The 27,857-nt window shown below is 35.1% G+C and overlaps 1 protein-coding gene, 1 long non-coding RNA gene and 1 pseudogene across 2 annotated transcripts; 2 read left to right on the top strand and 1 right to left on the bottom strand.

The window, feature by feature from the left end:
* Nucleotides 1-5,144: 5,144 nt before the first annotated feature.
* Nucleotides 5,145-9,380, top strand: LOC143546690 (uncharacterized). Its single transcript, XM_077038301.1, has 4 exons — nt 5,145-5,541; nt 5,707-5,853; nt 5,949-6,500; nt 9,367-9,380. The coding sequence occupies exons 1-4, from the start codon at nt 5,145-5,147 to the stop codon at nt 9,378-9,380; spliced, it is 1,110 nt and encodes a 369-aa protein (XP_076894416.1).
* Nucleotides 9,381-19,829: 10,449 nt separating this feature from the next.
* LOC143546683 (uncharacterized) lies at nt 19,830-20,952 on the top strand. Its single transcript, XR_013137634.1, has 3 exons — nt 19,830-19,955; nt 20,538-20,631; nt 20,730-20,952. It is a non-coding gene; the product is annotated as an uncharacterized LOC143546683 (long non-coding RNA).
* Nucleotides 20,953-23,599: 2,647 nt separating this feature from the next.
* On the bottom strand, nt 23,600-27,572 carry LOC143546687 (putative LRR receptor-like serine/threonine-protein kinase At4g37250; annotated as a pseudogene).
* Nucleotides 27,573-27,857: the final 285 nt, after the last annotated feature.

Below are 27,857 nucleotides of genomic sequence, written 5' to 3'. Positions count from 1 at the left end.
AAGTTTCTGATAAAACCTTAATGATACGGGTAGGGTTAGTTGATTGATATGTGTAATTGTTATATAGTTAGCCGAGCCCAGTTAAAGAAAGGAATTACTATAAATTCATAAAGAAAAAAGACCTAGGTGAGTTTCTAGCCCCATTTCTTGTTATGTTTTCGAGGCTGTGTGCATACTCAATGTGATTAGTTAATACACTTACCATAAGTGGTAAGTGTATGATATGTATTAGTATGATATATGAAGTATGAATGATGTACGTATGAAAATGCAAAGATTGAAAGTATGTATGAAAGTTATAATTATAAAGATAAAGAAAGGTGAGGTATGGTTGTATGGTAGAAAAGGGAACCGGAACCTAATAATATTTGAGGCAAGAGGGAACCAGACCCTAATAATATTTGAGGCAAGAGGGAACCGTACCCTAATAATATTCGAGGTAAGAGGGAACCGGACCCTAATAATATCCGAGACAAGAGGGAACCGGGCCCTAATAATACTCGATGAAGTAGGGCGTAATGCTCTTTAAAATGTAGAAGTATGTAAAGTAAGATAAAATATGAAAGTATGAAAAGTATGAATGTATGAAAGAAAGAAAGTATGAAAGTATGAAAGAATGAAAGTATGAAAGTTTAAAGTATGAATGTACGTGTATGTATGTATGTATGTATGTATGTATGTATGTATGTATGTATGTATGTATGTATGTATGTATGTATGTATGTATGTATGTATGTATGTATGTATGTATGTATGTATGTATGTATGTATGTATGTATGTATGTGTGTGTGTGTGTGTATGTATGTATGTATGTATGTATGTATGTATGTAAGTATGTATGTATGTATGTATGTGTGTATGTATGTATGTATGTGTGTGTGTGTGTGTGTGTGTGTGTATGTATGTATGTATGTATGTATGTATGTATGTATGTATGTATGTATGTACGTATGTACGTATGTATGTATGTATGAAATATAAGCAAGTTAAGAAATTAATATGTGTCTTCGAATATGTATAAGTATGTATGTGAAGGTAATGTATGGTGCCTGATTAACTATAACTCACTCGGCGTAGCTGACTTTTAGTATGCACGCATGCAAATAGGATGAAGGAGCTGGCTTAATGGGGCACATGGCATGGACTAAGCTGACTGGCATCTAGTGAAGAATAGTTATGATGTTTTATGTTAAGATAATTTGAAAGTTAAAAGTTATAATTTTAATATTTTATAATGAATGTTTGATGTTTTTATATTCTGCGAAAAGTTTTTAACTAACCCTAATATTTAGAACTGCGTTTATGAGTAAATACAACTTCCAAATAGGGCAACGAGACCGGGGCCTTACACAAACTAGGACATGCGACGACCGATTGTTGGAAGAAATTGATGGCTTACTGTAACTGCAAGGAAATGGGGCATCTTAGCTTCGAATGCCCCAAGAAACAACCCGCTAAAAATTAAATCTAGTCATGTAACATACATTATATCCGATCATTTACAGAATTGATTCCCTTTTTGACCAATATGAGCATGTTAACTACTGCTAGCTTTTATTATAATACATATGGAAAAAAAACTAAAAAGTATTGTTACATCAAGACTTTTAAGTTCTTAAACCTCACATAATTAGTTCACACTTGAACTCTAACATATAGGATGCTTTGAGGAAATGAGTCAAAGTTGCAATTGGATACTTATCAGAATTTTCTTGCTTTAATTAATTAAGTAATTAGAGATGATCAGATGGATTAGTGGCATGTTAAACCATCCGTAGTCACTCAATTTGTTGTGTTTTGGGGGTGAAAACGTCGGGGGCACCCCCTCCCTTGGCGGTTTGGCTTGGCGTTTTCTACAAAACGCTGAAATGGCACACATTTTCAAACTTTTTTGACCGTTATTTGTTGTGACCGTTTGACAAAAAAATTTATTTACTTTTTTTTTCAAACAAATTCCAACAATACATCCTACAGATAATACAATCCAACTTATTTTTAAACGCTTTCTCCACTTAATCTCTACAACAATCTCTTTATTCAAAATATATATTTTCAATTACCAACCAATATGTTTCCGTTCAATAATCAAATACTCGGTTTTGGTCAATACGCGCGACAAGGCAACATAAACAATCCCGGCCCAAATACTCCACAACCGAACCACGGACTAAAAAGATAACTATACCGTGGAAACCGACGAGTGTGACTTACTTGCTCGGGCGTGGTGCGCGGTATCGGAAGATCCGAATTTTGTAAGTTTTTAAAAAATATGTGTTTTTCTTAAAATTTTTTAGAATAAACATTAAACTTGTAATATTTTTATTTTTTTAGCGAACTATCAAGAAATAGACGTACTTTGGAACAAAATTAAAGATTTGTTCCATGAACTTGGTGGGGACTCGCGTCGTAAAAAAGATTCTGTAATGTCAAAATGGACCGATATAAACTCCAAATGCATGGGTTACCATTCGATTCACTCTCGGATGTTGACACGTGGGGTAGCGATGTCTCTGACGCAGATATCATTGAAAGGGCGTTGATAGAGTTTCAGCAAAAGTCGGGGAACTTCCATTACATGAACTGTTGGAAACGATTGAGTTTTCATCCTAAGTGGTGCCCCGTGAAGCCCGCCAACACCGGAAGTTTTAGGCCTAACAAGATGTAACATCCCTAAAGTTTTCATACCAATTTTTTCAATTTAGGAAGTTGAGAGACCATTTAGTCATTTAGCTAAAATAAATATATAAAACTCTCAAGAAGCGACACATATCCGATGACTAATTGCATAAAATCGACACGTGTCCAATGATTAATCATATGGAATGACATGTGTCACCACATGTCAACATGAAGGACACGTGTCATCATAAGAATGAAAGGTGGCAAGAGACGGTCCGACCGAGGGTGTGAGTTTCAACTATAAATAGTGGTCATATGTTGCTCATTTGTGACATCCCGAACACCAAACCACTCTCACTTTCTCGAAGTTTGTGCCACCGAGTTGGAGTCCCGACGCCACTATAGAGTTTCGACGTTTCATACCCCCGACACCCTACATATAGTCGAAGTAGTCATCGTTCATCCTTAAGCGTTATACCAATTTTAAGGTAAGAGTTATGTTTAAGATATTTTAATTAATAGCTTAGATTTTAGTCGAGGGTATAGCCTAAACCTTGGCAAGTTTATAAATATATTTAAACTTTTTTTAATATATAAAGGCTTAAAAAATAAATAAATAAACGTTTCTATATTATTAAGAAATATAAAGCTTTACATGTAAAGGTTATTGTTAATTTATTTTCTTATAAACAAAGAAACATTAACTTTTATATAAAAGATATTTAAAAATAATTAAAAAGAAAAGTGTGACGGGCATGTAGTAATTGTAAGGGTGACGATACCGGTAGTCGAGTTTCTTGTCTAAGGAAAGTAATTCGTATAAATCACAATCAACCGTGGGACCCGTTTACTTTCCTGGAGAGCTTGATGAGAGTGTTCGAACCTATTAGGCCAAAACATGCCACACTAAACGTTATGCGAACTAAAATAGCATTTTGAAAAAAATGACTTTTATATCAAAATAAATGCTTATCAAGGTTTAAAGCTACAAATTAGACTAAAGGTCTAAAGATAGATCAGTTGATCTAGATATTCATACAAAGATATTCTCGTAACTACAGGTTCGAGATAACACGCGCAACATAAATCAGTAAAGACATTTTGATCATAATAAAGGTGAGTACATTGATTCTAAAACTAGCGCGAAGGCGTTAAGCATTTTACATATGATTTAAAAATCAAAACACATGGCTTGAATGGTTTTCAAAACGTTTGATGCGTAAAGGTAGTCTAACGACATAGCATTCAGGCCATAAGAGCACGCATAGTTGGATCCAAGTTTATACACGTGTTACGGATGAAAGGCCGTAACATGGCTAGTAAAGAGACTCAGTTGTAGGAATACGTAAAACTACGGTCAATCTGAGTAAAAAAAGACTAGTGTGCTCCGTGGTTGTACACTCAGGAGTAACAGCCCCGCTGAGTATGCAGATATACTAATACAAATTACGATTGAACAGGTTTTAAATTCTTGCCAACATAAAATACTTTGTGTCTGTTAATGTTATTCACCAGCTTTTAGCTGACTTAATATTTTAAACATTTTCAGGTAATCAGTAGTAAGTGATAAAGACATTAGAGTAACAAGGAGACAGCTTATTGGAGATATAGAAGTATATGTGGGCTCATTTTGTTAAACTCCTTATAAAACATGATTATGTTAAAATAAATGTTTTATATTATTAAGGGTATTTAAATCCTTGTTTATATAAAGATATATTTTGTCAAAAGAATTTTCCGCTGCAACAAAATAAACTCTGATATATTTTCAAACCGATACCAACTATAAGTCATACGTCTAGGCCCCTATGGCCGGGTGTGACAGGTTGGTATCATAGCCACAAGTTTTAGCGAATTAGATATTTGTTAAGTATCTAGGCTTTAACCAAAATAATTACGGATAAGATAGGTGTATTTGTTAAATGTTTAGGCAGAGTAAATAACAACTACCTCTTTTTCTCGTCTATAGAATGTCGAAGAAAGGGAACTCGAATATCGAAGTTAACAGTGGACCCTCGAGGAACACGAGAGGGAGATTAAAGAAAACAGTTGTTAATCTTGAAACCGATGCTACCCCTCTAAACGAAGGTCAATTTGTTCGAAAAGGAGGAGATGCAACATCTAATTACTAAAGGAATTGCTTAAGCCTTACCAATCATGCTCAAAGCTATAAAAGAACAAGAATCTTCGAACAAGGAATTGTACAACAAGTTAGAAAGAGAGGAAGAAGAGTATGCCAGCTCTAATGCTGATAGTGACTCTGAAGAAGAAAAGCCGAAGAAAAAGAAGGCTAAACATCAAGGATGTACATACCGTGCATTCCAAGGATGTAAACCGACCGAATTTAGTGGTAACGAAGGTGCAGTAGCGACACTGCGCTGGATAGAGAAGATTGAGAAAGTGTTAGCCATTAGTAAATGCGTTAACGAGGATAAAGTGTTGTATGCTTCCAACTTATTTAAAGATGAAGCATCGGAATGGTGGGACTATCATTCAAGCTAAGGAAAGCACGAATGCTTACTCAATGGAATGGAAAGAATTTAGTGGCATGATTACCCGAAAATTTTGCCCTAAATATGAACAAGAGCAGATGAAGGAAAGATTTCTAAATATGAAAATGGAAGGTTCTGATCTAAAAGATTACAACTCCAAATTCTTTGCATACTCAAGGTTGGTACCTCGGTTGGTAACACCCGAGTCAGAGAAAATCAATCAATACATTTGGGGTTTAAATAGTAAGATCAGGGATGTGGTTAAGGCAGCAATGCCAACCACAATGGATATAGCGACAGAGGTAGCTGGAGTCCTAATTGAAGAAATGATGAGAACACTGAAGGAAAAAGGAAAGAAGAAGATAACTAAGAAAGTGGAAGAGAGTTTAAAAACAAAGAGTGAATCTAAGAAATCTGATAAGAAATCAGGTAAGAAGGTGTTTCAACCTTCAATCCCTGAATGCAAGACTTGCAAACGAAGGCATTTAGGAAAATGCTGATTTGAGAAATTTTGCAAATATTGCAACATTTCTGGTCATTCAACCGAGGAATGCTACACCAAGAATAAAGACAATACATGTTTTTGTTGTGAAGAGAAGGGGCACGTCAAAACAGTATGTCCAAAGTTGAACCAAGTCGGTGGAAGTGGCACCAAGACTGACGGGGGTGCAAGGAAAGGAAATGCACGAGCTTTCGTTCTTAACACTCGTGAAGCAGCAGAGATACCGGACGTTATTACCGGTACGTTTCATGTAAATAATATGTATGCTAGGGTTTTATTTGATTCAGTAGTCTACTAAATAAATCCTTAGTAAAGTTAGACCAAACCTACGTAGTTGAAACGACAAACGGAGAACTAGTCAAGATATCTGAAGCATTAGAAGATGGTGAAATCACCTTGGCAGGGCATATCACTCATGTACGCATACTGCCAATGGCACTAGCAGGATTTGATGTAGTGCTCGGTGTGGATTGGTTAGTTGATAATCAAGCTCGTATCATTTGTCACAAAAAGATTATAGAAATTCATACACCAATAGGAGAAAGGATTCAAATTGAAGGAGACAAAAGTGCTGGTCACGTTAGTATAATCTCTATGATTAAAGCTAACAAATGCCTAAGAAAAGGATGTTTAGGATTCATGGCATGTGTGATCAAAGAGCCAAAGAAGAATCAGATCGATGATGTGCCGGTAGTTAAGGAGTATGTAGATGTATTTCCAGAGGAACTACCAAGAATCCCTCCAGATAGAGAAGTTGAGTTTAGAATTGATCTGTTACCGGGTACAGCTCCAATTGCTAAATCGCCATACAGATTGGCACCAACGGAAATGCAAGAGTTAAAGAAACAGTTGGATGAACTTTTAGAGAAGGGATTCATTCGACCTAGTTCTTCACCATGGGGAGCTCCAATATTGTTCGTAAAGAAGAAAGACGGATCAATGAGAATGTGCATCGATTACCGAGCCTTGAACAAAGCCACGATTAAAAATTGATACCCGCTACCAAGAATAGATGATCTCTTTGATCAACCACAAGGAGCGAGTTTCTTTTCGAAGATTAATTTACGTTCAGCTATCATCAACTAAAGGTGCAAGAAGAAGATATACCCAAAACAGCTTTCAGAACAAGGTATGGACATTATGAGTTCACGATTATGCCGTTTGGACTTACTAATGCTCCAACAGCATTCATGGATATGATGAATAGAATTTGTAAACCCTATTTAGATAAATTTGTAATAGTATTCATCGACGATATACTTATTTATTCTAAATCAAAAGAGGATCACAAAGTTCACCTAAGGATTTTACTTGAACTACTTAGAAATGAGAAATTGTATGCTAAATTCTCCAAATGTAAATTTTGGCTCCACGAAGTACAATTTCTTGGACATGTGGTCAATGCAAAGGGCATACAAGTAGATCCTACAAAGATAGAAGCTATAACTAAACGGGAGATTCCAAAAACGCCAGAAGTTAGAAGAAGTTTAACCCCAGCTTAACCCCTGCCAGGGGCTCTGCCCCTTGGACCCCGCTAGGGGCTGCCGCCCCTAGAACCCTGCTGCCAGGGGCGCTTCCCCCGGACCCTCGTTCGTTGTGGGTTATATGAAGATAGAAATACAATATGAGTAATAATAGTTAATTGATACATGTAATTATTATACAATTAGCCGTGCACAGCTCAAGAAAGGAATAACTATTAACGGTGAACGTAACCGCATTCAGGTGAGTTTCTAGCCCCATTTCCTTGTTATGTTTTCGGGGCTGTGTGCATACTCGATGTGATAGTTAATACACCTACCTTAAATGGTAAGTGTATGCCATGTATGACTTATATGTTAAATATGTATATCTTGAATGTGAACGAAAGTTTGTCGGTACGTGAACGATCTTCGGATATTGCACGTATTAACAAGGGAGTTATGTATGTAATGGATGAATGTGTATGATAGCTATATGTACAATATATGAATGTGTATGTTATGAGTATGTAAAGACAGAATGTACAAAGATGAAGAAGTAAGAGATCAGACCCTAATAATATCTGAGATAGAGAAGAAAGGAATCAGACCCTAATAATATCTGAGATAGAGAAGTATAGAGGGATCAGACCCTACTAATATCTGAGATAGACAAAAAAGGGATCAGACCCTAATAATATCTGAGATAGACAAAGGAAAGAGGGATCAGACCCTAATAATATCCGAGATAGAAAAGGAAGGGATCAGACCCTAATAATATCTGAGATAGAATGGACAGTAAATATAAAGTATGAAAGTAATAAAGTATGTACGTATGTGTGAAAGTATGAAATGAAAGTAAATTAGTAAAGTAATTATTATGTATCTTCGGATGCATGATTGAAGGTAAGTGTATGTATTGTATGATGTATGATTAACTAGAACTCACTCAGCGTAGCTGACTTTTAGTATGCACGCAGGTGAGTAGGATGAGACAGCTGGCTTGAGCAGGGAAACATGGCAAAAAAATAAGAGTCTGGCATCTGAAGACGCAAGTTGTTTTATGTTTAATGTTTTAATATTAAAAGACAAAGAATGTTTTAAGACGTGTTCATGATTTGATATGTAATGTTTTATGAAAGTTTTATATTCCGTGTAAAGTTTTAATTAACTCTGATATTTGGAACTGTGTTTATGAGTAAATCCAACGTCCAAAGTAGGGCACCGGTAACGGGGCCTTACACATCGTCTTCGGTTGCTTCAGAAACGCCAAGGTTCGATGCTTGAAACTTCAACTTAAGTGATAATAAAGACGAGAATGCTTATGCGGATGTTTCCGAGATCCATCGACCGTCGGTAGAAGAAGCAAGGGAAGGGGTCACGTCGTCGGCATCAACGGATTCGAATGCCGAAATAGAAAGTCATTTCAAATAAATGAACATTTAACTCAAAGGTATACAAGACCTTGGAGCTCAACGTCTTCAAGTAATTTGGACGTCGTCGAAGTCTTTAAAAGGAAGGAATTGGACAACGACATCGAGGTTTTAACAAACGGGTTATCCAAAGACCATCCGAGAATCCAATCTCTAAAAGCAATTCGGCAAAATAAAATTTTTGAAAAATACAACATTTATTCTTCTTATTATTATTGTAATTTTTATTTTAAAATTTAATGTATATTTTTTATTTTAATATAGTTTTTTTAAGTTTAATGTATATTTTTATATTTTAATGTAGTTTTTTTAAGTTAATATTTAATTATTTAATGAATAAACCAAAAAAAATATTAAAGTGACCGAACGTCACATGACGCAAAATATCCACATGTGGAACATTTTGACTACACATGGTCTTAGTGATTTAAATTAGCTTTTAAAAAATTAATTAAATTGTACCATGTTTAAGTTTGTAATCATTTTTTTAATCTATCTATATGAATGTCTACCAAAATATCATATTTGTTACTCTTAGTTGCCCTTTCATCATCAAACGATAACTTTCGCAGGTAATGAGTCTCACCAAACCTTGATAGCCCTTAAACGGTTTATAACATCTCATTTTGTGAAACTCTTTTATCACCAAATCCTAATTTATTTTTTCCCCTATACATATTTTCCGTCGTCGGTCTTTCCTCTTCATCACCGGTTAACTACTGATTACCACCTACCATCGTCAACCTCTGATATAATGTTAAATATATATGTTTCCCTTGTATATTTTGTTTAATATTTAATTAGTTTTTATTCGTTTTAGTTAAGATTTTTATACTACTAACATTATTGTGTTTTGTAGGTTCCGAGAGTTGATCGTGGTAAAAAAGGGGCGAAAAACGAGTCAAAATAGTCAATACGAGAAGCCGGAACGCATCAGGAAATGAACCGGAAGGAGAACTGGCCGGTCAGATCGGCCCCCAATATTGATATCACCGCGCCGCGCGACCAAAGGGCATTCATGATCTCGGGGCGCGACCACCATCATATTCCAGATAGTTTACTCATTTTTGTTCAATATTGGGTCATGTTTCACTATAAATACACCCTTAACCTTAACCTGAAAAATACCCTACAAACCAGAGCCGAATTTGGGGTTTCTTGGAGCTTAGGATTGCAATATTTTGCGGTTTTGAAGGCAAGGAATTACCCGGTGAATCACTACTTGTTCAAGAACGAAGACTACGGGTTTCGTCGCCTTTAATCTTTCATTTCTACTGTTTTTCACCATGATTTCTTTTATCATTGTTTTATTTGATTTTAAGATGCTAGGCTAAACATTGTAGACTGCCTAGGCTTATGATGAACCATCGTTGATGTTTTGATTTTAGTTGGATTGTTTATTTTTGTTATGGTTTTATGATTCAGTAAACTATTTAATTTTACTTGATTGATGCGTATGTGCACTTGGTTTTGGTTGTTCTAGTTTATTTATTCCACATAATCCTTGGTGATTGTTTCGTATGATAGGATTTTGTTAGGTCATTTATTGTGTGTTCTTGACTAGTTTATGATTGAATTCGAATAAGATCATAGAAATAATATTATTAGTTAAACAAATAAAAGTGTGTTGCTAACCTAGAAAGTTGTAAGGTGATAGGTTATTGCTAGATATTTTTTGATTAAGATTGCTAGATTTAGTTTTTCGTAAGGAGTTCGTCTAGGTTTGATTAATTAATATTGTCTATCGAGTCAATTAAGTTTGTCAAATTACCTTTGATTTCCGCGCTGTTAGGTAGGATTTCACTATAGATGTACTCTATCATAATTAACTAGATAAGCGTAAGGGAGTTTAACTTATAAAACTGACGTGACTTAAAACTTATTGGAAACACATAGCTGTCTTCTTGAGAAGGGTCAGGGGTCCTGTTTGGGTTTTCTTTTAAGTATCTATTTTATGATCCCGGTTCTATAACTATTATTTTCCCAACTATTTGATAACTGAAACTTTAGGGATTCTCGCCTAGGTGTTTTTTCATTATCATCTAAATCAGTCAAACGTGCTTGTCTTGTGTTTTATTAACTGTCTTTTCTTAATTAGTTAGTTTATTAGTTTAATATTTATTTATTTTAAAACCCCCTTTAATAATAATAAATAAATAGTCATGTCAGTTAGTTGAGTCTAATTAGTTAATTTACGTAATTTAAAGAGTCTGTGGGTTCGATGTCCGGATTTACTAAACTGTACGAAGTCGGCCGGTACAATTGCCGGTTAGTAGTTTTAGTTAAGTTTAAGAGTCTAGAATTTATTTAGTGTCTAGATTAGCATGTTTTTATTTGACTACTTTTTGCACATCAAGTTTTGGTGCCGCTGCCGGAGACTCTTGGCAATTGTGTTCATTAGCTTTGATTAGACTTGCTCTGTTTGTTTTGTTTTTGTTTTTGAGTCTTAGGAGTCTAAGTAGTTTATATTTTATTTTTATTTTTGTTTTTCGAGTCTGTTTGAGTCGTTGGAGTTAGGATAATATAGTTTATTTTAATTGCTTTAAATTAGTTTAGTTTTTCTTTATTATATTTTTGACAGAATTACAAATTTTGTCCTTTAAAAAAAGCCAATTTACAGTTCGTGTCATTTTGTAGTTTCTTTATAGGCGGTGTACTTTATTGTAAATCTAATGTATCCTTAAATTTAAAAAAAAAGAAAATATATATAATACATTCCCATCCTTTCTCTCTTCTTTCTCTATACGCCACCACCATCACCATAAACTCCGGCCACCATATCCCCACCCACCTCGTTGTAGATTCCATTCAACCCACCATCACTACCTCCTCTCCATACCCCCACCTACTCTCCTCCCTAATATCCAACCTCCCACTCCCCACCACCGCCGTCAATAACCCATCTCCAACCACCACCACCACCTCCTATCCATCTCACAAACCGCCGCCACATTTTCCGTTCATAAACGCAAACCCGTATCCGAACCCGGCCCATCCTTTTCCAAAACCCGTATCCGAAAACCCAATTCACCTAACCCACCAACTGACCGAACGGCCGCCTCCACTGACCACCATCGCCTGTTACAGTCTCCACCCGACCCCCACCACTATAAACTCCCTTTCTTCTTAAATCCGGCACCATCTCCGGTCATCTTCTCCGGCGAGGAAGACGAAACCCTAATTAACAGCAACTATCCTTCTTGTTCGCTACATCTGGGAGGTTTAATGGAGAGTTGACTGGGTCGGGTTCGGGTGTCGGTGCTTTGGAAGAGGATGGGTCGGGTTCGGGTGTCGGAGTTTGGCCGGAAAACTGGATTCCGGCGGCGGCGGGGTTAACTGGATCTGGGTTTGTGGATCTGGGTTTGAGATTTTTGAGGGTAAAAGTTGAAGAAGAAAGAATTTATTGTTATTGGATCTGGGTAAACAAGATATGGGTTAAAGGGGAGGTGGATATGGCGAAAATCATGAAATTAACATCTGACTTGTGTTTGATTTAGCGGTGAACGATGGTGGTAGCGGATTTGGTGAAAGGGGAGGTGGATATGGCGGTGAAAGGTAGTGGTTGCCGGAGGTTGGATGGGGGCAGGTGTGGGGGTGGCTGGTGGTGGTGAGTTGGTGGTGGTGGTGAGTGATTAAGAAAGAAAGAGAAGCAGGGAGAGAGAGAGTAGAGTTTGATACGAGAGAGAGAAAGAATTTTATATTTTTTATTTCGTATAGACGAAAAGACAAAAATGCCCTCACATGCGCCTCCCGTGAGAGTATTTAACTGAGTTTTTCTAAACCAGTTAGCGTAAAGGACATAATGTGTAGGAAAAAAATGTTTAAAGTACACCGCGTGCAAAGAAACTAAAAAAAGGACACGAACCGTAAATTGGCTTTTTTTAAATGACAAAATTTGTAATTCTGTCTATATTTTTTTATTTTACTAATATTTGGCGCTCGTGATCCTAGTCTGTTTAAGTTTATCTTTACAGTGATCACAACGGAGTGTTACTACGAGTCCAAATTCTGCGTGGTGTTTTATAAGATGGAGAATGTTATCGGTTGTAAAGACTCATCTGGTGCAATGATGGATCACATACCACATCCAGAAGAGATATTAATAGATTTCTTACATGTCAACCATAACATTAATGCAAATGCACAACTTTCAAATATAAATGGATGCTTTCCGACTAGGCTTAATGAATCAAATACAATTTAATGGGCCGACGATCGAGTTTGAGGATGTCGGGTAGCAGAATAAGATAGAGGAGTGTATTCCCTCTTGGGAGGATGAGTTTAGGGATGAATTCGGTGAAGATTTGGTGAGTTTAGCTGATGTGGATGAGAGAGATTTTAACCCCGAAAGAGATATTGAGGAGTCTGAAGTTTTGTTATTCGGGGAGCCGGTTAAGAAACTAAATGTCAAACATAAATCACAAGAGAAACTAAATGTCATCATCTAAATCAGTCAAACTTGCTTGTCTTGTGTTTTATTAATTGTCTTTTCTTAATTAGTTAATTTATTAGTTTAATATTTTATTATTTTAAACCCCCCTTTAATAATAATAAATAAATAGTCGTGTCAGTTAGTTGAGTATAATTAGTTAATTTACGTAATTTAGAGAGCCTGTGGGTTCGATATCTGAACTTACTACTGTACTAGTTACGACCGGTACACTTGCCGGTTAATAGTTTTAGTTAAGTTTAAGAGTCTAGAATTTATTACTTAGTGTCTAGATTAGCGTATTATTATTTGACTATTTTTAGCACATCAACCTCCCCTCTCATGCATCAACCATTATCGGCACTTATATCAACCGCCTCTTTTTCATAACAAATATTTGTGTTCATGTTTTTTCATTTAAAAAAAATCAACATGTTCGTGTTCGCTCGTTAAAAACTGAAAAATCTATACATCTCAATTGAAATAACCCAAACGTCAGGCCCGGCCCGTGAGCCAATCAAGTAAGGCATTGGCTTTGGGCCTCCAGTCTTAGAAGGCCTCCAACTAAACCAAGGGTTATGTAGTATGGGCTTTCATATTCAGAAGTGGGCTTTTTTAAATTGGTAACTGATTATTTATTGATGGGCCAGAAGCAACAAGGAAGAGGCCTTAACCAAAAACAATAATGGAAAACGCAAGGAATTGAAGCGGCAATACAGGTGGAAATTCAGTGTTTTTTTATTATTTTTTATTTTGAAAGGCATAAGTTCTGAATTTATGAATATGAAAATCGAAATCGAGATCTCTTCAATCAGCTTTCAAAACGGTTAACTGAAGGTAGGAAGCTGGAACATCAATTCTTCAAAGGCGGCTTGATACCGAGTTCAATAGTCGATTAATTTGATTCCTCTTGTTTCTGTTGGAACCCTAATTCATAATTCAATTAGTTTGATTTGAAGGCTTGTCGTCTGGTTTTATTGAACCTATTTTGAAGCTGTAAGGTACACTAATAAGCCCTAATTCTTCGTGTTTTGATCTCGTTTTTTGTGAATTTGGATTATTGTTCCCAATTTTTTAGAACTTGAAAGTAAGAATTGTGTCGCTCTAAAAGATTAAACAAACAAAAAGAGAAGCCAAAAAAATTCTTTATTGTTGGTCTAAAGCTCGGGTAAAGGATGATAGTTTATATAAAATAGTTTTTGAAATATGCCCCAACATTATAGTTAGCTTTAGGCCTCATACACCGTTGAGCCGACCCTGCCAAACGTTAAAAAATACAATGAACGTAATAAACTAAAATATATATGTATTAAATCAAAACAAAATTACGTTAAAAAATAAAACAATTCATCATAAAATATAACTAGCAAAACGATTAAATACAAAAACATAAATAAACCCCATAGCGTTCAAACTAGTTTATTTAATATAACCTTAGTTATGTAGAATCTTAATATGGTTTAACAATGTCCACACTCCACAGGAACACACTCCATCACTCCATCCATCATACTCAGATTGGGTCAATACGAGATTTAAATCAAACCTACGCTAAGCCCAGTTCCAAACCCGTAAAGAAACTAACTCAAACAAAATCTAGCAACTTGATATCCACTAGCAGTCCAGTAAAGTTTCTTACAGAGTTACAGTTGTTCAACTATTGATTTTATTCCAGTTATTATCTAACATACTGAAACATTTTTGAATAAATGAGCGATTAAAAGTATCTTCCAACATTATGCCACAAAATTATTCACTAGAGTTGCTCAATTAATTGACTTCATGGCGATTAATAATATTGTCTACGTTACATTAATTATTCCGTCAAGACAAGTGCCCATCAATAATAACTTTTGTTTCTAAGATGTCTTGCTATGCATATATTTCTTCTAACAAATTTAATCTCAAAAAGTATCCATGTAAGGCCGTCCTAGATTACATAAAGGCTCAGCCGGGTCTAGTGCACATTCTTATTTAAAGGCATGAAATATTTATTAAAAGAAAAGTATATGTACATAAGGAATAAAAAATTAACCTTAATTAGTGAATTAAGCTTAAAATGTCTGAAAAGAAAACAACAAGTGTCATAAAATCGGAACAAATCTGTTAAAAATTAAACAATCTAATAAAGTTTAGGCCTATTTATGAAATAATACAATTTTCATCAATTCTTTTGGAATTTTGTTTTTATGTAATGGTCAATTTTTTTTGTACTCGTGCACTCAAGTCTTGAAGATGGCCCTGGACTCATGTACAATGAACATGATTAATGTATGACTAAACAAATGATTAGTGAAACACGTATGTAGTAACGATTGTGAAAATAAAGTTCCGTGGACTTAAAATTGGAACTATGATAAAATCGTTATGTGATCTCAAATTATAATACTGTTACAAAGAAATAACATATGTTTTTCAGATTCAACCACATTGTTTTAGATATTTTCATATTAACGTTTTTTATTTGGGTTAGGCTAAATGTATCCCCCATGGTTGCTTGTCATACCCCTTCCTCCCCCCCTTTGGAAAAACCAACTTTCATATTAACCCTTGAAATCATATAATTACCAAATTAGCACAAAAGTAAGGATTTAATATTATTTTTTTTACAAGTTGCGTTTTCTTTTTATGATTTTGAGTTTAGGGTTTTGGGTTTCGGTTTCGGGTTTAGGGTTTAGGGTTTCGATTTTGGGGTTTAGGGTTTAGGGTTCGGTTTTGGGTTTCGGGTTTAGGGTTTTGGTTTTAGGGTTTCGGTTTTAGCGTTTAGGGTTCGGTTTAGGGTTTAGGGTTCGGTTTCGGGTTTCGGGTTTAGGGTTTTGGGTTTAGGGTTTCGGGTTTAGGCTTTAGGGTTTTGGTTTATTTTGTAAAAGATAAAGTGGTAAAATAAGGATATTATAAATATATATATATACTATTAAAATTAAAAAAAGATATTATAAATTTTTGTAATATTAATATTAAAAAAATTGATAGTTTTTAATTTGATATATGTAGTGGAGGTTATCAAATGAAAGTAATATTGTGGGACTAATATGTATATAAATAATGTCAAGAGCTAATTATAATTTATGTAATAAGTTCATGGGGAAGTATATTTAGTAAAAATGGAATAAGGGGAGTATGTTTAGCAGCACCCTTTTTATTTCCACCACAATAACACTTGTTTGCTATTTTGTAAACCAGGGAGTTTACTTGGAAAAGGAAATTTTCGATACTAATAGATTCGGGTCATAATCAAGACTTCCAAATCATGAGATATTGTAGCACTTACTAATGAGGTCTATCGATTAGTATTACACAAAAGAAATTCATGATACTTATACAATTAGATCCGCTCTGCGTTGACAAATTGATTTGCGATCCTAGCTATAAGACGATTTGATTTTCTAAAACCTTGCTTTGAGTTGTTATATTTTGATTGAATTACTATTACTTTTACTATTACTAATTACTAATAATAACAAATGAGAACTTTGGTGCCGCAAAACCGCCATTGGACCACTGTGCGACACCCTGTTGGTTATCGGCATTTTGCTTCTTTTATATTTATTTTTGTTTTTTAGTCTTTGTAGCGTAACGAACGTAATAAAAGCTGAATGGATGCCAATTTTTTTGTTTTAGTTACGAAACCGTAATTTTTTTGTTTTAGTTCGCGTAAACTTTTTCCCTTGGTTTTAGTTTTGTTACCGTAATAAAGGAGAAAAAACCGACTGAATGTCAATTTTGTTTTTGATTGTTTTCCTTTTAGTACCGGTATCATAACGAAAGTGTCGCAAACCAACCGAATTTACATAGATTCACCGCCTCAATGGTCGGGATTGACAACGTTTTTTACCAATGATAGAGTTTTACCGATGGATGTTACCTCATTGGTCCACTCATTTTGCCACTTGTTTTTGTTTTATTTATGGTTTCAGTTCCATCACCATAACGCTTGTAACTAAAAACTGAAACCGACCAAATTCGTTTAGACTTACCGCCGTAACACCCGGGACTGACAATGTTGGGGTCTTACCATCCTCGAGTTTTACCGACTAGCACAGCGCAACGCGCCGAGTAAAACTCTAGTTTTGTTATAAAAAGCAAAAACTAAAGATAGTTATATGATTAAAAATATATTATGAGGATTTTTTTATCGAAACCTCAAACAAGGGCTGTAAGTGAACCGAATCAAACCGAAAGAAACCTTCTCCGTGTTTCTCCGTTAAACGAACGGTTCACGAACAACCTGCCGAGCGAAAATTCATGACTGTGTTTGGTCATGAATTGAGTTTGTTCGTGTCCCTTCGTTAGTATTGTAAACGGACGCTAACAGGCACTAATGGACAAGTAAACACCAATTGACACTAATGAAAGTTAATGGGCAAACAAACATAAACACAACAAAATACTTAACATAAACACTAATAATTACACCACATGATATCAAAAAAATGCTTAACACTTAACATACTAACCAAAAACATAATCATAAAAAAAAAATTGTAGTTCAAAATCCACAAACAAGGGCTGTAGGCGAACCGAATCAAACCGGAAGAAACCTTCTCCGTGTTTCTCCGTTAAACGGACGGTTCACGAACACCCTGTCGAGCGAAAACTCATGAATGTGTTTGGTCATGAATTGAGTTTGTTCGTGTCCCTTCGTTAGTATTGTAAACGGACGCTAACAGGCACTAATGGAGAAGTAAACACCAATTGACACTAATGAAAGTTAATGGGCAAACAAACATAAACACAACAAAATACTTAACATAAACACTAATAATTACACCACATGATATCAAAAAAATGCTTAACACTTAACATACTAACCAAAAACATAATCATATAAAAAAATTTTGTAGTTCAAAATCCACAAACTTCTACTGTTTCACGAGAAATAAACTTCAAATTCTTCATTCTTTAAGGAATTTCAACATCCACAAAACTATTAAACTAACTTTAGCCGACGGACGTTACCGGACAGACGCTCACGAATACTATTGAACAAACACGGCATTGTTCGTGTTCGTCCGTTACGCTTACCGAACAAATTTTTGCCGTTCGTGCTCGCGTTGTTTATTAAACGGACGAACATAAACGAACTTTCCATCAAACAGACAGCCGGGTGGACCAGTGTTCGCCGGTCGTGGTTAGCTTACAGTAGAGGTGCACAAGAAACCTGAACCCGGAACCGGACCCGAACCCGAACCCGGAACCGGTTTTTTTAATACCCGAACACGTACCCGACCATACCCGTAGGGTACGGATAGGGTATGCATTTTGGCACTAAAACCCGAACCGGTTCCATACCTGAATCGGGTTTTTCCAATACCCGAAACCGAGTATTTCAAATACCCGATGTATAGCCGAAGAATACCTTAAAAATACCCAAAAATTACCCTTAAAAAGTGCAAACTTTTAAAAAATCCAATCTATACCCGAAAAATACCCGAAAAAAAACCCCGAGAAGGGTATTTTCAATACCCGATAATAGGGTATTCAAATACCCGGTTTTAGAATACCTGGTTCTATATCCGAACCCGATGCCTAGGGTATGGTTTTTAGAGACAATACCCGACCCGAACCCGACCCGATACTTACCAATACCCGGTCATACCTAAACCCGGTTCTATACCCGAACCTGGGTATTTAAAAAACCGATTTGTGCACCTCTAGCTTACAGCCCTACCTCAAACCGAAATACTTGGATTGGATCATTGATAAATGCGATTGGGTTATTTACTTAATTTTTACATTCTTGGATTTGGGCCTTACGTGTGCATATAATCAACAGATGGGCTTGTTTTTAGTTGAAGTAATTTTGTATTTTTCTAGCTGGTCTTTTCTAATGCAATCCTTCCGTTGAGACGTCAATTTAAGGTTGGTAAACATTAATTAAGTTAATAAATTGTTTTTTTCAATTAGAGGTGACAATGACAAGACATAAAATATCAAGTAGACCTAAAAAGTAATAGTTGTAATTTGGCTTAAGAGTCATCATGTGTCAAAATCTTATGTCTTCTAAAGTCATGTGTAGTGGGATATTATAAGAACGGAGAAAGCTTTTACATCATCTTCCAGGCATTATGAGACGTTATAAGAGCTTGGATGTTTTTATTGTAAAGTTCATGTGTGTCTTGAAGTGTAATGATTGAGAGGGTATTGAGGGGCATTATCCAACACATGTTTTTGACTAAAAATGTGATGATAAGATGATATGACAGAAAATGCACCTTAAGGGACATTAACCATTACGCATGGTCATATGTAATGTGGCATTACATGAGCGGATAAAGCCCCTACCCCGCCCATGTCCCTGAGGCATTATGGAGATTTATAAGGGCATAGATATTATTACAATAAAACTCATATGTGTCTTGAAATGTAATCATTGAAAAAACATTAACGAACATTATCTATTGCAAATATTTTTTACTAAGAATGTGACGATGATGCAATAAAAAATTGCTGCTTACGAGGCATCAACTCTTAATCATGGCATAACTAGTAGTTTTCTAACAAAAATGGTTTGCATCATGGTTTTACTTGAAGCCAGAAGAGGTTACGTCATTATTTATATATATATTAAAAGGTAGATTGCGGTTACCTCATATTAACTACTATGTTTTACTATGTTTTTTTTCTACTTTACAAAGTAAATTGGTGGATGGGTATGTTCGTCATTGATTTTCCTATGTTTGAATCTAATTTAATCTTTTGTTTGAAGGAATATAAAGTGTTGAGCACACAGAATACTATTCTTATCGATTACTACTTATATGATTTGGGAAATTAGGGGTTCAATCATGAGTGTAAAACCTTTAATCATATATCTTTGATAGATATTCAGTTCTTATTGGATTTGGTTAAATTAGGGTGGTTTGAGTTATATGAATACAAGAATATTGGTTGTTGATTTCATATAGTTTCTGATGTGTTGCTGTTTTCAATTGGGATCATGACTTACGAATACAACCCTGATGGTGGGAAAGCTAGGGCACTTCAGTTTGCAATTGGAATTCGAATAATTGGGCATAGTAAGTGGATAAATTAATTTCTTATATCAGTCATTTGATTAAAGTTACAATTAATTGTATTATGTCAATATTTAATATCTCTAAAGTGATTATGAATTCATGCTTTGTGTTTCTTTAAATGTTCATACAGGAGATGAATAAACCAATTGGTGTAGCTGAAGAATCAAAAGACATTTTAAATGTTATTTATCTCGGTACCAAGTAATTTTCAAGAAATTCATTGTGGTTTGTTAAATTTAAATAAACTACAATAAAAAAATTATCGTCTATGGAAGCAAAAATGGGTTTCTTGCTTTCTTAACTGCCCCACCGACTCTTGCAAAGGAGAAATTCGTTGTTAACTGGGTTTGCTGTCCATACATATATCTTTGTTACATAGCATCTCAAAGTCCTTATAAGATACAAAATTCTGTTTTACATTATAAGAGTGAAGATGTTAATTAGTACATTTTGTACATTATATATTCAGGTATTGTTCTAACAGATGAGATAACGGATAGTTTAATCATTTTTGACCATTTGTTACATGCTTATATTAACTGTTGTATACTCATGCTAAGTGTTTATACTTTTGCTCTGTAGGTTGGGTTTATTATTCTGTTGGCATTGGCAATACATTAGTCTGATGATCTTGGTGATGCTAAGCATCTGACCTCGGTTGGGCAGAGATTTAAAGGTAAAACATGACATATACTGTTTTTTTTACCTTTTTTCATGTATAGTAGTGAATATGGATTTTAAGTTTATTTTTAAAATTGATTACGTATCTTGTAGTTGTGAGGGCTGATCTGGTGCAAGTGGTGGGATGGAGGCAATGCCATATAAATATGATGGAAGATATAAGGTTTTTGGATTACTTTAGATTATTATTCATAAATGTTGTTTGCAATACTATTTATACATGGCAGTATTTTATTTTTTTGGTAAATAGCGCAGTGCTATTCTTTTGTAACTATGTAAATTCTGTAACTAATAACTGCAAATCTTTGTTGTTAACTATGGTTGATCCGTCACAACCCCAGACAACTGTTCGTATCCATATCTTTTTATAATAAGCTTTTATATGATCGCCCAAATCTTACTAAAATTCATGACAGTTTCTTTTTGCGCCGCAACGCGCGTGGGCATAAATACTAGTTAACTATTATTAACACTCCTTGATTTTTATATCTCATGCCAAACATGCACTTAAAAGTTAGACGTATAAAACATAGAGTTACCCCGAAGTGCTTTTTTTAAGGAATGAATTGCATAATTTTTTATTTTAACGGCCAACAAATGAAGAATTACCTAGGTACTTCGTACTGGTGGCCTAATGGCAAAAGGCTCCCACTAGCTGACCAAGCCCAGCCGTATAAAGCCCTTAAATTCCTTAAAGTTATCTCCAATTTCGAGGAGAACCCACTCGACCAAAGACCTATTGATGGTGAAACCCGGACGCCATTAAGATCAAACTAGAAATCACAAATTAAAATCTTAGTCTTCTTTTATTGAGCTAGCAATATCAAGTGGCGCGCCACCAAAGAAAAATTAATGTGTATAGTATTTGCCGATAAAAACGTAAGATTTGTTTGGGATGTTTAAAAGAAATTTAGTAACAATAATCAAATAACAATTACTCAACCCGAAGAAAATTTATGAGTAATTTAAAAGGTTCATGCTAAATAAATAGATATGATATATTTATAAACAATACTTTATTGTAATCTATCAGTCGATGTTCTCATATTATATTTGACAATTAATTTTATGAATGGGAAAATGGACTTCATAGGATTAATGTTGAAAACATAGTATACCTGCTCTACCACATGTAGTTCGCAATATGATCTAATGGTATGGGGTAATGATTAAAGCTTGAAATCTTAAGATATCATGTTAGAAACTTGATTTAATGTGGTTTTCGAAAGTTATGGGTTTCCTCCTTGATGATAGTCATGGGTGAGTCAGGCTTAGGGCTTTAAAATCAGTATGAGTCAAAATCAGTATGAATGGTTAATATCTCGTATCATGAATACTCACTCAGGTATTAGGGATAGCTTCACACGCTATTAAAAAAGAATCCATACCACATAAACAACCTGGGTGACATGGCATTCACCGTAGACTATCTTAGGCGACATCACACGTAAATATTATATATCAATATCAAGAAAAACAAACACGTGTACAAGTTTACTTTTTTTAGAATATAAAAAAATATAAAATTTTATTTTCATTTTTCTAGAAGAAAATAATACTTTTTATAGAGGTGAGCAACATAAGGGTCTGACCCTTGAAACCCGGTAATCTAATCTGTAAAATCCTTATTTAAAACAAGGTATATAATATGGGTTGAATTAAGGATCATGAAATTCACTTTAAAGGGTAAAAAATGTTTCAAGGGTCCGACCTTTATTCAAACCCTTGACCCTTTTACTAGTTTTTAGATATAAATCAGATTCGTGATTGATATGAAATTTAGGTGAGATTTGTATTCAACATATAATTCATTTGAAATTTCATAATTGCTGAGGAAAAAAATTAATAAAGTGTCATGCTACGTATTCGATACATATATATGGGAACCACTGGATATTTTCTATATGTAATTTGTGAATGTGAATATTATTTACATAATTTCAAATGGTTGATAACCTTTCAAATTTATATATTAAATTCATGTATAAGATATACAACTAGCAGATGCTAAAAATGAGAGGTTTGTAGCCATATAGTGGATCAGTGCCCTTAAACTATACATGATTAGCCTTGACTCTTGAAACCATTATTCATACCTGACTCGTTTATTGTTTAGAAGATAGTGTCTCTGGTTCATTTGTCTTTCAAAAAGAGTAAAGGTCCTGATCAGGTTTTTGATAAAAGGTTTAGGTATCCCCATAACAAAAGTTTAAAAGTTGATTTGTTTCTATACCATTAGCCATTTTGTCTTTGAATAAAATAAATTATCTCGAGTGATTAGAAAAAGGGAGAGAGGTGAAGAAAATAAGCCATAAAACATTTGAGTTTGAAATATAGCATCGTCAAATTACTTTCTTATTTATGGATTGGGGATGGGAGTTACGTTTATATTGATGAATATTGTCCTTTTATTTTGTCTTATTTCAACTGGTCCACAAATGATCGTGGGACTTGAGAGGGGCGACGATATTTGGATTGTGAATTTAATGTTGAAATTTTATTAGAATATAATGGTACAATTTATTTTTCTTATCGAATTAGGTGCACATATAATCTTGTTTTAGTTTAATGTTCGAAGAATGTTAAATGAATCAGTATCAAATAATCGTTATATTTTAATCAATGTTTTAAAAACTGGTATTTTATTTATATTGAATTTGGTTAAAAATAGTATAACCTGTTAAACCGATACAAGTATTTAAAACATTGTTTTAATTGAGCTGTGATACATAATATTTAAATACTTTATTCACTAAAAGATTTAGTCTAACAATATCAACGTGTAAATACAATACACAATGATTTTTTTTCAACAAGTTGTAGAAGGCTCTGTTATCACACACACATACATTACATATACATCCACACATATACATATACATACACACACACTTCCTTTTAATTCCACTCATAAATAAATAAAAACATTAGGTGAAATATGTTGAAAAAACGAAATATTAGTGGCCAAGTGAGAGAATTATGGGAAATTCAATGTTAAAAAATAACAAATCATGAGACAAAGAAGCCCTACTTCTAAACAAATTGCAATCAAGACTATCTTAAAATAAACATACATCACCTACCTTTCATTTTCATCATAAATACACGTCTCCCTCGAAAATTCCAATTATTAATTCCACCTAATAATTTATATGTGACCACGAAGAAGAAGCACAAGGGAACTTGTCGAGTGTGTGAAGGACCTCCTTCATGTGTGGTCTCTTTTGAGGAACAGGAGATATACAATTATAAGCTAATTTCAACAATGTAAATAAAGCCTCCTCTTTCCCTTCCATGTCACCGCGAATTGCCACGTCAGCCATTCGTGCCACCTTAATTTTCTCTTCCTCCGTCAATGTGGAACTCCACGTCATGCTAGCGGGCCCAAACTCGTCTGACACGATAACCTTCCCCGTCAAAAGTTCTAGCAAAACAACACCATAAGAAAACACGTCCCACTTTGTAGTAGGCTTTATGCTTCTAAGGGATTCAGGGGCATAATATGGTGATATGCATCCCATTGCACTAGGACTTGGGCTAGGATTTGAACCGGTGACATCCTGGAAGCTGTCTCGAGACGCGGTTGATCTCTTGCTACCGAAATTTCTAGACGAACCTCCAACTTTACAACTACTTTCACCCACCACTAGTCTTTCAAGCCCAAAATCTCCTATCTTAGGCTCCATATCGGAGTCTAATAGGATGTTACTAGGCTTAAGGTTCCCGTGTACTTGTTTTTTGTCATGTATGTACATTAGCCCGCGAGCCGTGCCTTTGGCTATCTTGAGCCTTACCTCCAAGGTAAGGGACAAGGTGAAGATCCAACTTTTTCCTGCATGATGTACAAGTGGAAAGTGTTAAATGATTAAAAGGCAAATAAATACAAGACAAGGGGAGAGATGTGTCACACTCAATTAGAGTGACCACCATGAAGTGCAATTTTGTGACATTAAGATCTTTAGGACATGTCTATTGCTACCATACGATATAGGTAACAAATTAAATGGTACATAAGAGTTGACTTGTGGGTACCACTTGGTGCTTTAATACTACAAAGGTTAACCAACCCACCGTCAGCTCACTTTAGTCGGTAACAATATCAAATGGCTACACTGCGCATGTGATGCATATGCTTCTTGATCTAAAAGTACTATATCGGGTAATTTATTAATAGAATAATTGTCCCAACTCCCAAATGCTTTTAATAAAAGAAATATCAAATTAAGATAAACATCCACCCTTGGATCCAGTTTTCTGCTTTCCTTTTTAGCAGATAAAATCACTAAAAGATTGCATGCTATTGTGCACCTAAGAATGCTAACTTGAACACTTTAAAAAGAATAAGGTTAACAATTAATCGTGTTCTAAATTTTTAATTATAATGGATTAAACGCGTATACTAATAAGATATTTATTCATTTATTTTACTAATTATAATGATTTATGTATTTATAGTTTGTATCAATACTAGGCTACTAGCATTATTAATTTAACTTTTTTTTAACTAATTACAATAAAAACTTGTTATTATTTATATATATCTAAATTTCAAGAGAACACTAGGGCTCTTCATAGGTTTGGTTTTCGATGTATTCCGTCCGGAGAATTTTAGATCAAAACTTTAAACCAAACCATATCCTGGAAGTGCAAAACCAAATTTAAATTTAGTTTGTTTTCAATTTCGACCAAATAACTCTTACTAAAAGAAAATATCATTCTTAAAATATATTTTTATCATTATTTGTTAAGAGACCAAGTAATAATTAAAATTAAAACTAAGTTGAGTTAAACGATATACATCAAAATAATCATTATACGTTAGCCGGTTTATTCAAGTTATTCGAGATGAATTGAATTTAAAGTTTGTGAAACCGGAAAAAGTATTAACAAATAGACTTCGGATTAAAACCAAACCAAATAATAAAAAGCCAGGAGAAAATAAAGGTAAACTTACGATAACGTGCGTTGGCTAGACTGCCATGAGGAAAGTAGTCGTAAATAACAAGCTTCTCATCCGCACCCCAATAAAACCCCCGGATCCGAACCAAGTTCGGGTGAACCAGTTTGGCAATGACCCGAACTTGGTTTTCAAAATCCCTAAACCGCTCCAACCCGCTCTCCCCGATTCTCCTGACCGCCAACGCCGACCCGTCCTCCAACACCGCCTTGTATATTATACTCGAACCGGTTGCACCCAAAATATACGCCGAAGCTTTAAGCAGCGTCTCTAGCTCCAACTCTTTCCCGCCACCATCAACCGTCACCAACTCCCCTTTAATTGAACTCTCGGGTTTAATATTTTCCGACACTGCAGGTGCAACCTCGCTTTCTGAGGTTGTACTTTCGTTTGACGAGTCTTCCTGTTCGTTGACTTTTTTTGAAGTCAAACATGGACATGGACGTAGACGTAGCCATTTATGTTCTTGATCTTCCGAGGATGACGCCCAGTCAAACTCTTTATTATTATTATTATTATTATTATTATTATTATCCGATGCAACTTTTCGTCGTCTTTTCAGTATGTAGATGAAGATCGTGGCCAGAATTGCAATCCCGGCGATGTCTCCGACCACTATTCCAACCAGTGTGGTGGTTTTAAACCCGGTTTTTGAGGATGCACTCGAGGTGTTCGACGAATTGCCTGAACCAGACGAGTTAGCGGTTTTGGGTATTGCAGCTATCGCCGGAGGAGATGTTGCCGGTGCTGAGACGTTGGGTGGTATGGAAGCCGATGATGGGATTAAGCACAAATTATCCAACGGCTGGCCGCAAAGCTTTGAGTTTCCGGTAAAAGATTGCTCATCTTGATTAAAGAAAACACTGGACTCCGGGATGGGACCGGTGAGGTTATTATACGACAAATCAATAGTCGCATTTGTGGGTATTTTGTTAGTGAACTCCAGCGGAATCTCGCCGGAGATATTATTATGTGATACGTTAAAATAAACAAGTTTATCGCTTCCAAAATCTCGAGGTAATGACCCGTTGATCAAATTTGCTGACAGATCTAAAAATTTGATGGAATCAAACCCAGCAGGAAGATTCCCATGAAAATAATTATTCTTTAAACAAACCACCGTTAAGTTAGTAAGACGACCAAGATTCTCCGGCAGCTTTCCGGTTATTGCGTTACCGGAAATGTTAAGAACTTGAAGCCCTCTCCATCTTCTAACAAGCTCCCGAAGCTCTCCCGAGATTCGATTATTCGAAAAGTCGATAAATTTCAACCCGGTAGCGTTGTATAATGATAACGGGATCGACCCGTTGATCGAATTATTCGACAAGTCGAGTTTCGTAAGGTGTTGAATCAGGCCGAGAGTTGCGGGAATCGAGGCTATGAGTTTTGAGTTAGGCAGTTGGACTGCAGTGACGCGGTCCAACTGATAACGGGAATTACCACAGACGACGCCGTTCCATGAGCAGGGCGAGTCGTCTGAGTAATTCCAGTTATTTAAAACGCCTAAGGGGTCGTTTAAAACCGAGTATTTGAAGGAAAGTAATAGCACTCCATCCGTGGTTAACCCGAAAGATTGATTGAGAAAAAACACAATATTAATAATAATAATAATAATAATAATGGGAAGGGTGAAATGTAGGTTGATCATGATGGTGTTCATGGTGTTTGTGAGTATGAATGCATGATGTGTGTTTTTGGTTTTAGAGAGAGGGATGGTAGAATATTAAGTGAGATTTATGACAAGCAGAAGCCATGTGGGTAGGAGTTAAAAGTAAAACAATAAATAATATTGTGACAGAGTCACAGCTCACGTCAAGACCAAATTATAAATACCAATATGCTCTCTGTTCAGACCTTTTGATATAATAAACCAAGGTTGTTCATTATCGAGATGCAATCCATGAATCTTGAGACTGGTGTCGACATCAGTTTATCGACAAATCTATTGTGTTTATTAATTAAAAAAGATTTTATTATATTATTAATTTGGGTTTAAAAAATTATAAATATTAGGACACTGCTCTGTTTCTCGACATAAAACAACTGTTAACGGAATGTTTTTATAGTTAATATCAAGATGTATTTGCTTATCATGTAAATAATTTTTTTGCACAATCAGCCATGTTAATCTTTTATTTTATGCCTTAAAAAGAAAGGCTCAAAAGGAGACATTTGTGCTAAATTTAGCATCACAAGTAATTGATAATGGCGAGAAAAGGGGAATTGGCATCTTCACTAAGTGACACTACTAAAGATAGTATCAG

Source organism: Bidens hawaiensis, unplaced genomic scaffold (genome assembly GCF_021521415.1).
Source record: "Bidens hawaiensis isolate Kalapana, Puna unplaced genomic scaffold, B.hawaiensis_p1.1 tig00014412_1, whole genome shotgun sequence".
Lineage (NCBI taxonomy): Eukaryota > Viridiplantae > Streptophyta > Magnoliopsida > Asterales > Asteraceae > Bidens > Bidens hawaiensis.
The sequence above is the reverse complement of the archived record's forward strand: the minus strand, read 5'-3'. Positions and strand labels throughout refer to the sequence as shown.